The 14,885-nt window shown below is 51.0% G+C and overlaps 1 protein-coding gene across 1 annotated transcript; it reads right to left on the bottom strand.

Annotated features, from left to right (window-relative positions):
* Positions 1-320: 320 nt before the first annotated feature.
* Positions 321-7,860, bottom strand: TFAP2C (transcription factor AP-2 gamma). The gene is made up of 7 exons (XM_062589192.1): positions 7,784-7,860; positions 6,447-6,923; positions 6,287-6,338; positions 4,562-4,784; positions 3,711-3,829; positions 2,180-2,321; positions 321-1,042 (listed from the first exon to the last, which is right to left on the bottom strand). Exons 1-7 carry the CDS (start codon positions 7,829-7,831, stop codon positions 757-759), a joined length of 1,347 nt encoding a protein of 448 aa, XP_062445176.1. The 5' UTR covers positions 7,832-7,860; the 3' UTR covers positions 321-756.
* Positions 7,861-14,885: the final 7,025 nt, after the last annotated feature.

The following is a 14,885-nucleotide window of genomic DNA, read 5'->3' as shown; positions in this document are numbered from 1 at the left end:
AGACACCGAAAATTCATTTTCTAAAAGCATTTTCATTTTGAACTATTCCTTGTTAAAAAAATATCAAGACAATATTCCACTGCAGCCAACATTACTGCAGTTTTTGAAAGCCTGAATATTTCCATAAAAATAAGCATGTCAAATGCCATCAGATAACTTTTGTATCTATCAGGATTTTTGTACTCTCCTACGGTAATTTGAAAATAAAGCAAAGAACAGAATAATCTTACTATTTTCAGGTGTTTATAAAAAATTTTAATGTACATAATTCTATATACCATTGTTTAATACTGCTTTATTGTTACTGTTGCATTTAGAGAGAATAAAACCCTGAAATTTTGTCAGATAACAAATAAGCTCCCATCTAAAATCTGTATTTTAAAAACAATACATGAAGCTGGTCACCTCTGGATACTTAAATGTGGAAAAAAAAATCTAAATATATCTCTTTGTACAGTTCCATCAAAAACCCTTATATAGCACCACTTTTACAGCAAAAGGTTTCAATACACTTGTACCAAGTACTTATCTTCTGGTAATTGCTTCCACAGATAAGGGATACTGCAGCTTTTAGAAAGACTTGTCTCAGGAATCCAGGGGGAGTAAAGATCCTGAATAAGATTTTTCCCTTTTTTAAAAAAAAATCTCTCTTAAAAAAAAAAAAAAAAAAAAGTAACAAATTTCTACATTCCCCCCAGGCAAGAAGATCCCAGTCTGTGTTTAGGAGGAAGAGTTTAAGGTCTGGTTTCTCTGCTTTTACTTTCTGTGCTTATCCATTTTATCCAGGGGTTTGTTGCTTTCCGCGGGGCTCTGGTCGCCAGCGTTCATGTACGTTTTGTCTGCTATTTTTAATGCTTCATTTAGGTAGTTCTGGACGGATGTCATGGCAGCACAGATGGCAGCGCTCCCAAAGCCATGTGTGATCAGGCTAAAATGAGTCAAGCAGCCCTGGATGCCAGGGTCCAAGATGGGGCTGGGGCGCGTGTTGCCCAGAGGAGTTCTGTCCTGAGTGAGGAGGTCGGTGAATTCCTTACAGATCTGCCTGCAAGACACAGAGCCGTCACCCTTCGCGCTGCCGTGGGAACTTGTGCAAACGCAGGCTAGAGACCTTGCAGAAAATCACTTACCGTTCCAAAGCAGTAATTTTTTTTTTTTTTAAAAGGCCTTCAATATCAATTCGATACATGGGAACTAGGAGTTTTCAGAAATTCATTACTCCACCAGCAGAGTGGTGTCCTTCATAGTCTAATTTTAAAATTAAATTTAGCGTCAGCTTCTGACAAGCCTTCTGTTTGATATGTACGTCATACAAGCACACCCACACTCCGCAGAATGAGCTCCCCATCTCTGCTGTCTGGCTAGCGCTGCATCATTTGCTCCAGATTTTAGTTTGGGGGGGAGGGGGGGGAAAAGGACCTGGGAATTTTGGGCTAGTTTCTATGAGAACTTCCACAGCTGCAGTTAAATGATTTAGAAAAAAAATAAATAAGCAGCTGAAGAAGAGATTCAGTTTAGCTGTGCATATCATACATACACGCTGTCTTTAACAGAGCCCTAGGCCCTGATCCTGCGAGCCACCACCACGCGTGCCTGGCCAAACAGGAGCGGTTAATAGCGCCCGAGCGCACGCTGTTCGCGGCTTGCACAGCCGTCCCCGCGCCGCGGTCGCGCGCGGCCGAGCCACCCCAACGGAATCGCCGCTTCACGCCGCGATTTCTCAGTCCGAGAAGAAGGTTCGCGACGTTACTTGCGCCAGCGCCGAACGGGAGCGGCGCGTGCCCGCCGGGCGCTCCCGCGGCCCCCGCGGCTCCCGCGCGCCCGGCCGGGTCCCGCGCGGCCCCCGCTGCGCCCTCCCTTCCTGCAGATCTACCTGTCCTGGCACGCAACATTTTCTTTAGTCTTTCCTACCAACTTTTTTAACGTGAACTGGTTCAGACTGCTTTAAAGTTACCATACGAGGTTGCTACTGTCATCACTGCTTCAAACTAAAGTAACCACTGGCACAGCTACCCCGAAACCAGAACCAGACCCAACGAGGTGCTTCATCTCCCCGACTAAAACTGCACGAGAAAATGTACCCAGCTCCACACGGTCACAGATACTCATGGTCAGACAAAAGCATCTTGGGGGCGGGGAGAGGAGGAGGAGAAGATAAATAAATCCAAATCCCCAAACTTACTTTGCAGCAAGAAGCATATTCTTCCTGGTCGCCATTTCGTTGCGGCCCATGTGTGGTCGAGTTAAATATTCGGCCACTGCTTTGGATGGAAACTCTGTCTCACATACATAACCGAAGTCACGAGCAAGATGCACAGCTTCACCTGGCATGGGGAAAGGGAACGCCTTTAGATGTAATTGCATCTATTTAGTATAAGAACTTCATGGATTTAAGCAAGGTATTTTGAATTCTTGAAGCATGCTCTTATTTTACAAACACTGGTCTTTTTCCACTATTTCATTTGCTACTATTTTCCAATCAATAGATACAGTCTGTCTTTGGAAATTTGCATCAAGGAAAAAAAAAAAAAAAAAAGACTGCTACAGAATTTATATAATTCTCCTCTGCCCTTACACTAGAGGAAAAAAAATCCCTCTCTCCAGATGAACTGCACAGTAAGCCAAGAACTTAAAGACCCCAAAAAACAAACAAAAACAAACAAAAAAAAACCCCAAAACCTCATCACTCACTGACATTTTAAAAACCTGTAACTAAACTCCACCCATGTAATAAACAATTTTAGGTTTAATTTATCTTCTAACAACTTCTCTAATAATCATATAGAAGTAAAATTGGAAGACGTATAGTTAGGCCACTTTTTCTTTATGGTGATTTTTTTCAGGCTTAAAAACCCAGCTGGCATGATCCGACAGCGCGTTCCTGAGACATGTGCGTGTCTACGTGCGCGTGGAAAGGCACTCTGATATTTTTGTTACTCCGACTCTTTTAACACTAACTTCCAAAAAAGTTTTGAAGTGGAACCTGGTGTATTAGAGGTAATGCAGAAATGCAAGAGAAGTAAGGTATTGTGCCATTTTTTACATTTAAATTGCTGCTTCCACTCCTATTAAATTGTACCACTACCAGGAGCTGCCTTAAACAAAAGCACGTAACATAACCCCACACAGACATAAATACACACATCCGTCAAGCTCAGCTAAACCGAGAGAGGGTCCACATAACATGCTGCAGATTAAAGGGGCTCCAGTTTCCTATCAGGAAGTCAAAAGCTATAAATCTCACTTTATATGCTCGTTTATTAGAGACGCTGCTGCGGACACCGCTGAGGTAGGGCCAGGCATTGCAGTCCCCGGACTGCAAAGTTTCCCAAGAAGGAACCAAACCCACTAATGGGCCGAGCTTCAGCTCTTTTGCTCCGCGGCACACCCCTAAAAACCCCAAACAACCCCATCCCCGGGGAAAGGCAGCCGGGGGGAGGAGGGTTGGGAGGCGCTGGGCAAGGAGCGGGCGCCGGGCTGGTGCTGCGGCGCCGGGACGGGATGGGGACGGGGAAGCGGAGCAGAGGAGCCCCGACGGCAACGCAGCCGGTAGTAGCTGCAGCGTCACTAACACGCTCACTTAAAAATAAATAAATAAATAGCTCTATCATGTCTGCTAATTTTCTAGCCTATGCTCTGCCTGCAGCATATGCTGTACACAAGGCGGGGGGGTGGGGTGGGGAGTTTGTTTTTAAGAGATATTCAAGACTGACCTTCCACCAAAGACGTCAATAATGTCACATTTGCAGCTTTCCTTCTACCAGCTGGAAGATTCAAGCCAATTTTATCCAGTTTTTCCCTTAATGATCTGCCACCATTTTTAGATTTTGCTCTGTAATTAGAGGGGAAAAAATGGCCTTCTTTTATCTTCAAAAAGACATTCTTATTATTTTTTAAGATGAGAAATTCCAGTTGCTAAAATTCAATAAGATTCTACTGGGGAAAATATAATAAAAAAGCATGCTCTCTTTTCAAGTGACCTACTTTTGAAGTGCTTTACTACAAACCAGCTAGGATGAAACACAACAGAGGTGGAAATCAGAAACATTTAAAACTAGTATCAAAACCAACAGTTGTAGAATGATCACAACCTAAATTATAAGTTTCAAAAAAATAAAATAATAACACAATATAGAAAGCATCCTTTCAAATGCTGAAATCAAGATCGCAAGATTTAATCTGAAACGATTTCATGGAGAGACAATTTGTCACTGGAATAAGAAAGCTCCATGAGAACTTTTTAGGGACAGAAAAATCAGACTTTTAGACAGAGCTGTCAGAACTGCTAATGGCACTTCCCTTGGAGAAGCAGAAGTGTAAAGAAGTTTTATTTCCAAAGCCTATTAGGATGCAGTGTTGTTAAGCTTTAAATAAAAATAAATAAACAAACCCCCAGAAGTTTGATAAAAGGCTTTGGAGCCACTACTTCCTTAGCTCCCCGTTGTGCTAACCGTGGCAGGCACACACAAGCGCGGGGCGGGGGGATACCGACAGAACTCGGCCCGCAGCCGCAGGGAGGGGGCGAGCGCAGGGAGGGGGCGAGCGCGGCGGGGCGGCAGCCTACCTGCGGAGCACCCCCCCCAGCAGGGAGGCGTTGAGGCACTCGGGGGGCGAGAGCCTTCTCTGCACCTCTGCTACCGTCACTTTGTATTTGGACGTGGAGCTCAGGAGGGAAAGTCTCCCCGGAACAGAGCAAAACACTTCATTGGGGTTTATGACCACCCCGATTAATCCATCCTTCTGGCAGGGGAGACTCAGAGCGCTGCTTTTCGTTAAGGAAATGGGACCTGCAGGAGGAGGAGGGAAAGCAGGTATTTTACGAAAGGCAAATATAAATAGGAGGTGGCAAGTGAGTTTCCTCTGTACAGAGGAGGAGCAGGAGAGGGGATTTCGTTTAGTGCTAAACGCTCGGCGCTGGCTCTCATCCGCTCCGCGGCGCCGCGCTGAGCTGCCGTGGGAAGGTGCCCACCACCGGCCGCGAACAATACCTCTCTCGTCCCACTAAGCTTCAAGGAGTTGCTAAATGCAATTAAGAATATTTTTAAATGCACACACACGCAAAAATCCTTCTGCGTACACCCCACAGCGTGCCACAAGTTAGCAAATTCATATGTATAAAAAGCCTGATACAGCTAGAGAGTACAAACCAGCATCCCCCAGCCACCGCCAGAGCCTCTTCCCGAGCAGGGAGAGGTCTCCAGCCTCCGAGAGCTGCAACCCGGCGCAAGAGGCGCCTTCCAGCTGCCACCCCTCGCCCGCACGGACACCCACGAAACCGCCGTGGGGACTGAGCCCCAGCAAACTCGCCCCAGACAGCGCAACACAGAGAACCGAAAGTAAGATGTTGGTTGCTAGCGGGTTCAGCTTTCTTTTCAGGTGAATAGGGACAACAAAAGCTTTGCAAAGAACCAAATTTCGCTTCCAGTTTTTCCAGCCCTTGTAAATCCACCCAGTTAACCCTCGGTGGCATGTCAGCAGCTCGCAGCGCTCCGGCTGGAAAGGGTTAAGGTGCAGGCTGGCCTCGCTCCCCGGAGGGGGGGAAGATTTTTCAGTGGTGCATCTGACAGCAAAATAATTCTCCCATGAGCTAAATGCAGCAATCAGCGCTCTGACAAACACTTCTGCTTTTCCTCAGCTAGCTTATTCGATTGAAGTCTTTAGACTTTAGAGGAAACTTCCACTGATTTTTTTTTTAAGCACAACTTTGTTTAAAAATAAAAGCATAAAAAAAAAAAACTTAAACGACTGTAGTCTTAAACGGAGTCAATAAGCCTCTTGCCTTCCTTAGATCCTCAGCTACAAAACCATTTTGATTAAGATTAAGCCGAACAGGTTTTTGCCAGTGAACTCGTTCACTACACAAGTGTTTCCTGTAAAAAACCTGAAGAAAAAAGCAAACTGCCTTTGAGCACAAGCAACAAGACCAGAAAAGCTCGTGTCACTTTGCACGCATGAATTCCAGGGCAGCATTAAATTCATCCCAAGATCCTGGTTTCGATTAAAGCCACATCTAACAGCAAGGGCATCTCTGCAGCAGCTGTCAGGAACACCCAAACCTTCTCATCCAGGACTGCCGGCCATCCTGCTAAGCCGGACCATTTGCAAACCCAAGGACTTCTCCCATCTGGACATTATGGGGACAGAGGGTCTGGCGAAACCCCTCCGCCCTGCCAATCCTGAAGGATCTTTCCCCTAAAATTAATAAGGCATCAATCCACCGGTGCATCACGCACAAATTAAAATTTAACTATTGACAGGGGAAAGTAAATGGTAATGCCAGCTTACCGACCTTTTCTAATGACTGTCTGGTCATGCATTAATAAATGTTGGTCTTCCACATTCTGGAAAGAGAAAGGGGAGAAAGTTTTGCACCTTGTGAAGTTTCGGAGGAACCGAGGCGGGCGCCTTTTGCCCAGGCCCGGCCGGCGAGGGCTGCGCCCGGCGCTCACCTGCACCTCCTCCATCTGATGGGCCATGTCGTGCAGCCCCAGGTTGTCGGCCAGCGCCGAGGCGTCCAGCCCGTGGCCGTGGGGCAGCAGGAGCTCGGAGCGGCGGTAGGCGTCGCGGCGGCCGCCGGCCGAGCCGCTCTCCAGCGGCGGCAGGTGGGGGACGAGGCCGGGCCGGGCGTGCGGGGCCAGCCCGGCGGCGTCCTGGCTCTGCCGGCCGGGCCAGGCGCTCTGCTGCTGGCTGGGCGGCGGCGGCGGCGGCTGGTGCAGCGGGTTGATGGAGAAGGGGTCGCCCAGGTGGGAGTAGGGGTCGCTGGACTGGGAGTAGGGCAGCGGCTGGTACGGCGGGGGGAAGTAGGGGGGCTGGAAGTCGGAGGCGCCCGAGTGCGAGAGCGGCGGGGCCGGGCTGTAGAGGTGCTGGCTGACGGCCGAGAGGTGCGGCAGCCGCGGGTTGCCGTTGCTGCTCCCATCGTGCCGGTCCTGCGGGCACAGGGGAGCGGGCAGAGGGTCAGTGCGGCCGCCTCCCCCCGCCAGGCCCCCTCCGAAGGCACCGGCAGGGCCCCCAGTTTGAGAAGCCAGCCCAGCTCGCAGGGAAGGACCTCGCGGACCAGCTCCCACTGGCGTCTCGCCCTACAACGCGGTTTCCCACGGTCGTATTTCAAAAAAGCTTTAAAAGTTTCCTTTAAAAAAAATAAGTCACCAACGCGGTTCTATTCCACCCAAACCTGAGGTGCCCCGGTTGGGACCCGCTGCCGGCGGGGGAGGCAGCTGTGGGCGGGGGAGGACCCGCGAGCCCCGCGGTGCCCACGGCCGGGGGACGGCGGGGCGCGCAGCCCCCGGCCCGGCCCGACGCAGCTCCCCTCTCCTCCAGGGCCAACTCCTTCTCCCCAAACGCCGCGGTCAAAGCTTAGATGTCTACACTGAGCTACTCCACGGACTTAACAAGCTCCTGGCTTCACGGTCATTAAAATAACAGGGCTGATTAATAGGAGGTGAATGGGGTCCCGACGGAGCGTGAAGCGGGGGCTGCAGCGGGCGAGCAGCCCGCAAAGCCGGGAGCGGCCGGGGAGCCGCGCCGAGCACGGGCCGGCTCAGCGCAGCGCTGCGGCAGGCTGGGGCCGCCGCGCCCCGCGCTGCGCTGCGCCCCGCCGCGCAGCGGGGCTCGCGCTGCGCCGCGCTTTCTTCCAGCGTTGCCGAGAGACTAGAGAAAAGTGAATTAATAGAATAATAATAATAAAAAAAAATCACACCTCCAAAAAAAAGGAAGAAAAAAAAAAAGGAAGAAGCGGGGTGCGGGCGGGCGGCCGCGCGGCCCCCCCGCCGCCCCCGCCGCCGCTCACCTCGCAGTCCTCCTCGTACTTGACGTTATCGGCTAGTTTCCACAACATGGCGTCCAGCGTCCGGCCCAGGTGCGCGCGCGGGCGCGGCCAGCAGCGCGGCTCCTCGCCCGCCGCGGGCGGCACGTCCGCGGCGGAGAGCGGCTGCCCCGCGCGCGGCTCACGCGGCGGGCATGAAGGCTGCTGGCGCGCTCGGCTCCGCGCTCCGCGCCCGCTCCGCTCGGGCCGTCCCCTGCCCGGACGCCCTTAATGGCAGTAGTATTATCATAGCTCCTCCCCAGGGACGGCTCGGCCGCCGCGGCGCTCCCCGCGGGCGGCCCCGCGCCAGCCACTCAGGAGGCAGCGCGCAGCCCGAAGCCACTCCTTCCGCGCCGCTCTCCGCGCCCGCGGAGGGCGGGGGGCGCACCGGGGGGCCGGCCTCCCCCGCGCGCTGCTGCAGAGCGCACGGGCCGCGGCCGCCCCGACGAGTCCCCCCACCGTCACCGCCACCGCGGGGGGCGGCGAGGGCCGTGTCCGCCGCGCGGGGGGACTCAGGCAGCTCCCTCCCCACGCGCGGAGCCGCGCGGCCCCGGCCCGCACCGAAGCGCGCCCGCCCGCGCCGAGCAGCCGCACCGCTCCGCGTTGCAAAAGCGAGAAAGTACGAGCGCCAGTATGGAACCACTTTGCATAATTGTCGGGAGTCTGAATTCCTGATTGCAACTTGTAAGCTACCAATGCTTAAGGTATAATTTTCTTAATTATCCGACAAGATTATTGCAGTTGTGTCGAATCCCTCTTAGGTAAAGCAGAACTGATTCGGCGGCCCGATTCGAGGCGGTGTGAGTTGTGCCACTGGTTCGTCGTTTTATGGCTTTCTTTAAAACAAACAAACAAACAACAAAAAAAGAAAAAAAAATCCAGTCAGTCTAATCTTTTCGTGGGAATCTGGCGCTGGGGAAGCAGGTGGGAAGCGAGACAGGCGTTTTGGGGCGCTGTAACCACGCTTTCATCTCAGCTTAGAAAATGTTGCCCTGCAAAATTGCTACCTTTCTGCAGGCATTTGATCTATGCAGTTATGCGTGTCAGACAAAATGAACATCGTTTTCAAAAGCAACGACTTCTCCCAGTGTTTTAAGGTGCATCCGGATCACTGCTCATTTGCATGAGAGGAGCAAGTGTTTGTTTATTGTGGCAGAGACAAAAGATGACCCTGGACAGTGCTGGCTGCGGAGATCTCCGCGGCTATCTCTGAGCCCGGGCACGAGTCTCTTGGGAGCTGTTACTAAGGGCCCGAGATAGACCCACGTCTCGAGATTTAAACCAGTTCACAGCTTCCCTCCTGTTTTTTTTTTTTTTTTTTTTTTTTTTTTTTTTTTCCTAAACATCAGGGATGGGAGAGAAAAAAAAACACTCGAGCCGACTAAATAAAGGATCTAAAAATAAAAACGAGGAGGACGGCGGTGCTGGAAATAACTGTTGGAGGTGTTATCTGCCTTATCTAACATGCAGGTGCTGATCTGCAACAGTTGCATTAAGCCCATCATCAGGAGGGACTCCGCATTATCATTTTTGGTGGAGTCTCTATTTTTTTTTTTTTAACAACGGTGTTTTTCTTCCAAGGATGTTTCTTTGAAATGCAGTTCGCGACGATTATTAGCAAGCGTGCTCGCGCTGCTCCTGGCGTCATTAAGACTAGGAATCTAAATAATGAAAGACAGGGGGAGCTTAAAGTTCATTTGTATTAAAGGGACAAGATGGATTTAAAAAGAAACGAGGAAAGGAACTGTCGAGTCTCTCAGGTTTGGAATCAGTTCATCTTCTTTCAAAAGAGACCCTGTATTGTAGCGATTGTGGTCATTTTTATTACAAACTCAGAAGCCTGGTTTTCTTTTTGCTCAGAAACGTCACACTAAAAAGTGACTCTAATTTTCTCATTCTTTTAGAATTTTTCAACGTCTCAAAACATCGTTTTGTTTACTTTGGTGGCTAGAAGTAAAAAGTTGAATTCATTTCCTTCTATTTGATGATTTTTTTAAAAAAAAGAAATAAGAAGATTGGAAGAGGATGAAGTATTTAGAAGAAATTATCTAAGCAAGACGCCCAAAATAACCAATTGCCTTCCTGGAAAACAAACCAATCTCTGAAAGAAGAGAAGAGGCTAAATGGGGGGGGGGGGGGGGGGGGGGGGGGGAGTTTAAGGCAAACTTTCCAAAACTTCCACTTGCTCCTGGATCTCTGCTCGCAGAACCGACGGTTCCCAGGGAACGGCGCTCGCGCTTGGACTCCGCGGGGTGCGAAGAGCTGCGCGAGGAGGCGGCTGCCGGGCAGGCTTTGCGCGCAGCCCTGCGCGGGGCTTGCCGAGCGGTGGCCCCGACCGGAGCTGCCTGCGCGCCCCGGCCGCTGCGCAGCCGTCGAGGGATGGTTTGAATAAATGCCAGCGCAAATGGCCAGAGAGGTGGGCAGCTCCTCACTTCCTCGGGCCTTATTCGGGTGTGTGTTGAGGGGGAAATAACGCTTTTTGAAATTCTCTCCGAAGAGCGGCTTCCTGCAGTCCTGCGCGTTCATAACCCGACCGCAGCTCCGCCAGACCTCGGCCAGGCAGGTCCAGGTGCCCGGCCAGGCATCGCGGCTACCTGCAACGGGACCCGGGCTGTCCCCGTCCTGCGCTTGGCAAACCCTCCCGATCGAAACTCCCCCTTTGCAGGATCTCTCAGGCTCGGGAAAAGCGAAGGAGCAGGTAACAAGGGCTTTGCAAGGACACGGCCCCTTCCTGCACCCCCCGGTCAGAGCTTTGCAGGAACCGACTAGCAGCCGGGGATTCCTGCTGACAGGTGGCAGCTTTATTCACTTAGGTTTTTTAAAAATTGGTGCCTGTAATGTGGGGGCATCACCTATTTCTAAGGGGGGGGGAGGAAGCTTCCTTCCGGAAATTCAGTGCCCCCCTCACACATTTTTCTTTTTACGAGGATGCAGTTTCCTGTACGGGACTGTAAAGCACGCCCAGGTGTGAACCCTCTCTTAGGAGGGGAGCCAAAGCCTGCTGCTGAGCCTGTCACATGCAGTAGTTTTTCTATTTGGTATCAATGAAAAGCGAGTGCGGGGATGCTAATTACGTCCTGCTTCGTCTTAAAATTAGACACACGTGCATCTGTATCAGTAATGGCACTGCCGCAACCTGTCCGGGTTTTCGCCTCGGCTCCTGCAGAGCTTTACGAAGGCAGCGCTGCTCCCGCTGCCTCGCAGCCCCCGGAGACTTTCCGTGCAACTTGCACACCAAGCACGCAAGGAGGGGCGGAAAAGCGGGGTGTCCCCCCCTCCCCGCTCGCCACCTTCCCGCGACGGGCAGCGGGGGCTGCGCGCAGGCTCCGCTCGCCGCCGGGCCGGGACCCCGGAGCCCCCCGCGGGCCGGGGCCGGTCCCGGGGCCGAGGTACGTACTTGCCAGTCGATCCTCCCCAGCAGAGCCATGGGCTGCACGGAGCCGGCAGCCGCCTCCGTGGCAGAGCCGCGGCTGCAGCGCACACCTGGGCGCGGAAGGAGCGCGCCTGCGCGGCGGAGCGCACCGCGGAGCGCTGCGAGGCTTCAGGAGGCGCGCACACACAAAATCCCCTCGCAAGGGCGGAGCAGGGTTTCCCCCGCCGGACTCCTTGCACCGATTTTTCTTGTTACTGCCTTTTTTGGTGCGGGTGGGGGTTGCTTCCCGCCGCTGGGTGCGGATCCCAGCGGGTCGCAGCCGAGCGGGGGCGTTTTCAAGGAGGTTTTGCCGCCGCGCGGCCGCTTTACGGTGCCCGGGGGCGGGGGGGGTCCCCGCAGCTGCTCGCAGCGCTGCCCGCGCGAAGGGGAGCGCAGCCCCCACCCACGGGGCGTCCTGGGGAGCCTCTTCCTCGCCTGCCCCCGGGGAAGGGCAGCGGCCGTCCCAGGGAGGCGCTTGGCTCAGCTGCACCGTCGCGGCGGCGGCTCGGGCTCTCCCTGCTCCTCCCGCAGCCCGGGGGAGCGGGGCCGGCGGCCCTGGCACCTCCCGCCGCCCCCTCGAGGCCCCGGACTCCGGGCCGGGGAGGCGAAGCCGCCGCGCAGCCAGCGGGGACGCGCCGTCGAGCGCTCCTCGCCGGCATCACTCCCAGCCCTGCTTCTGCAGCAGGCAAGGAGGAAGCATGCCCGCAGCCCGGGTGCTCCCCCCCCCCCAGCCTATTAATTTTCTTAATAAAGACTACTCCAGCTATGTTTCCTCACTGCTTGCTGCTGCCGGAGATGGAGGGGCAGAGTCCCCCGGCCATAGCGTGCCGCGAGCCTGCAGCAGAAAGGATGTGTTTAGGAATTCATGGGAAGAAGTGACACGCTTTGACAGCGGGCTCTCTCAGGCCCTAGGTCAGATGCTTCATGGCAGGAGGCAGAGGCTCAGCAGCAACGTGCAGCTGCCTCGGGCTCCGGCAAGGAGCATCTCTGGCTTTTGCCCACGCGGTCCATTGAGCTGGAGGGTCGTGGCAGGAGAACGATACCTGTGTGGGAGCTAGCCTGAGCTCTCCTGTAGCCAGACTACAGGACAGGAGTTAGGAAGACCTGAATTTTCAGTCTGTCTGCCTCCAAGAGAGGAGATAACCATGTGGCACTGCATCTGTATTTATCTCTTGTCTCCTCATCCATAAAATGAGGGTAATAATCCCAATGGGATCATGTGGGACCAAGGAAAAGGTGGGGGCATGCAGCTCTGCCTGATGATCCTGAGATACCTCCTCAGGGCTGTGACATTGTGCCTGCAGTAATGCTCTGATTTTTGTATTCTCTCCATTTCATTTCCAGTGGGAGCAGCAATGGCATGAACTTCATTGCTATTAGCCAAAATTTTGCTTTAAAGGAAGTTGTTGCTGGACTGTGTGTCCAACTGAACTCAGTTCATTAGCACAGCAAGCAGACTCTGCATCAAAAGAACACAATCAAAACCAAAACCACGGTAAAAACAGCACAAAGCTAAATGTGAAATCAGAATTCATATATTGTCAGGCTCTTTTCTGAAAGCAAATACATAAACACTTGGCACAAATTCATGCTTTAAAAAATAAAGCCTTGATGGCTCCTACACACTATGGACGGATCCCATATGAAACCTAGAGCTAATTGCTTATACTACAATCAGAATAAAAGACTCATTACCTCAAAAACAAAATTCCACAAGCTAAAATGACAGGAAAGCAAATATTTCATATACAGGCACAGAAGCTGTAAAGACATTGCTCAACGCCGTTCAGGCTGTGGCTAGTACAAGTCCTTCAATATCATCCTCCCAATTCTTTTGCCCTTTTGGAAAAAGGAGCATGCACCATCCTTACATTGAGCTGTACATCTTTTATCAAAAACTCTCCTTATCCATTCCTCTGCTCTCATAGCATATACAGCCTATATGGTACTTTAAACAACACAACATGTTTTAAGAAAAAAACTACTGGGGAAGTGCTGTGACTGCTTAGTGAAGGTTTCTCCACTGACAGAGAGATGGCTCCAGGAACAGAGGATCTCTTCCACCTCGCCTCCAAGAGTCCTGCACTCTCTCCGCCTTCGGGGAATGTATCAAACACTCCCCCCCCCCCCCCCCCCCCCCCCAACTATCCACTGCTGCATGCATGTGCGCACACACACATGCATCAAGTTTAAAATCCTAATAAATCAATTATCTAAACATTTACCTTCAAAGATGATTTTAAACACAATGCGTTTAAAAAAGGAGTTTAGAAGAGATGCAGATAGTACCCGTGGAATAACAAAGGGACTTACAGAATGGTGAGACACTGTTTTTCTAATCACCTTTCTTCAGTCATGTTAAAGGAATGATGAAATCAGAAAACTGACCTCGATGTCAAGAAAATGGGTTGTGTGCACTGAAGTTGAGGATTTTCCCCCTAGGCAACTGAAGTAAATAAATAAATAAATAAATAAACTTACTCTTTTACTTCCATAGTCCAGTTTCTTGAAAGCTTGTAATCCCTCTAAATATTCTATCTTCCTTAGAGTCTTCCATCAAAACTTTTCTGGACAAAATCTGAAAGGTATCACAAACAGGAGAAAAAGTTTGGAAGAAGAGAAAAAAAAATTTAGAGATAAGGACATAATCCCCAAACTCTTCGGTGTTTTATCATTTAGCATCAAAGAAGAGCACAAGAACACTATTTTTCCTTGCATGTCACCTTTAACAGATTACCACAGAGGTTCATTTAATTGCGATGAATTGGAAAACAGTTTTTGGTGGCACCATGCTTCTTCCTTTGTAGTCCTGCTCCATTACTGATACACTGGTGAGCTGCAACACTCTTAAAGGGCAAGAAAAAGCAAAACCATGTAAAATTTTTTTTTTGTTTTGCACTGCTGGCAAAAATTACATCAGTCTCTACACCTAATGCACTGTGTCATTTATAATCTCACTAATAAGGCACCAGTGAAGGGCTGTCAGCATTATAAAATATCAGGTGCCAGCAAAATCCTCCAAATTCCTTCCAAATCTGCCCCAAGCTTCATTCTCAAAGAGCTGATTTTGCAGGGGTATCTACAGAGACAGAGGTCCATTGATAACATTACACAGGTACTCTGACAAATATACTTAGGATCTGGGGTTTTTATAACTCTGTTTTTCCACACTAAATTGTTTGCCCAACTTGATGAAGCACTGTTGCTACAAAGGCATAGAGGAGATACTCAGAAGTGTAAGAATTCACACTGCTTAGAAAACTACTATCTACTCTACCTGAATTGCATGCAAATATGATTGCAGAAGGGCACAGACATGGGATGCTCAGACGATTTTCCTTGCACTAAAAACCCTGCGCTCTTTAATATTCAGTAATAAACCAGAGGCAACACATTCCAGGGTGGTTCAGTGCAAATCTGAATTCAGGCATTCCTTCAGACATCTTCACTTCCGGGCTTAAGACTTTTTTTCCGTCCTTGTCATTTTCTCCTCCCATCTGCATGCATGCTCTCATGCTCCAAAATTTCCCAACATTGCTGTTATCAACACAGTTGAGCATAGCAACATGACCACGGTCAGGCGTATATGGCTCTCCATGCCTGACCCCTCACTCCATATCGGCCGATGTTAAATCTTCATCTGCTATAGTAGCAAAAAGTGCCCGGTACATATCA

The sequence above is a fragment of the Rhea pennata genome, chromosome 16 (assembly GCF_028389875.1).
Source record: "Rhea pennata isolate bPtePen1 chromosome 16, bPtePen1.pri, whole genome shotgun sequence".
In the NCBI taxonomy this organism is placed as follows: Eukaryota; Metazoa; Chordata; class Aves; order Rheiformes; family Rheidae; genus Rhea; species Rhea pennata.
Note: the sequence above shows the minus strand (reverse complement) of the source record. Positions and strands in the feature narration are given on the sequence as shown.

Excerpts from the sequence above, each read along its gene's own strand:
- TFAP2C (XM_062589192.1), bottom strand. The coding sequence starts at position 7,831 with ATGTTGTGGAAACTAGCCGATAACGTCAAGTACGAGGAGGACTGCGAG. Across the intron at positions 4,785-6,286 it reads CCAGACAGTCATTAGAAAAG|GTCCCATTTCCTTAACGAAA; the intron begins GTCGGTAAGCTG and ends CTCCTCCTGCAG. Across the intron at positions 1,043-2,179 it reads AATATGCTTCTTGCTGCAAA|GCAGATCTGTAAGGAATTCA; the intron begins GTAAGTTTGGGG and ends TGTGTCTTGCAG.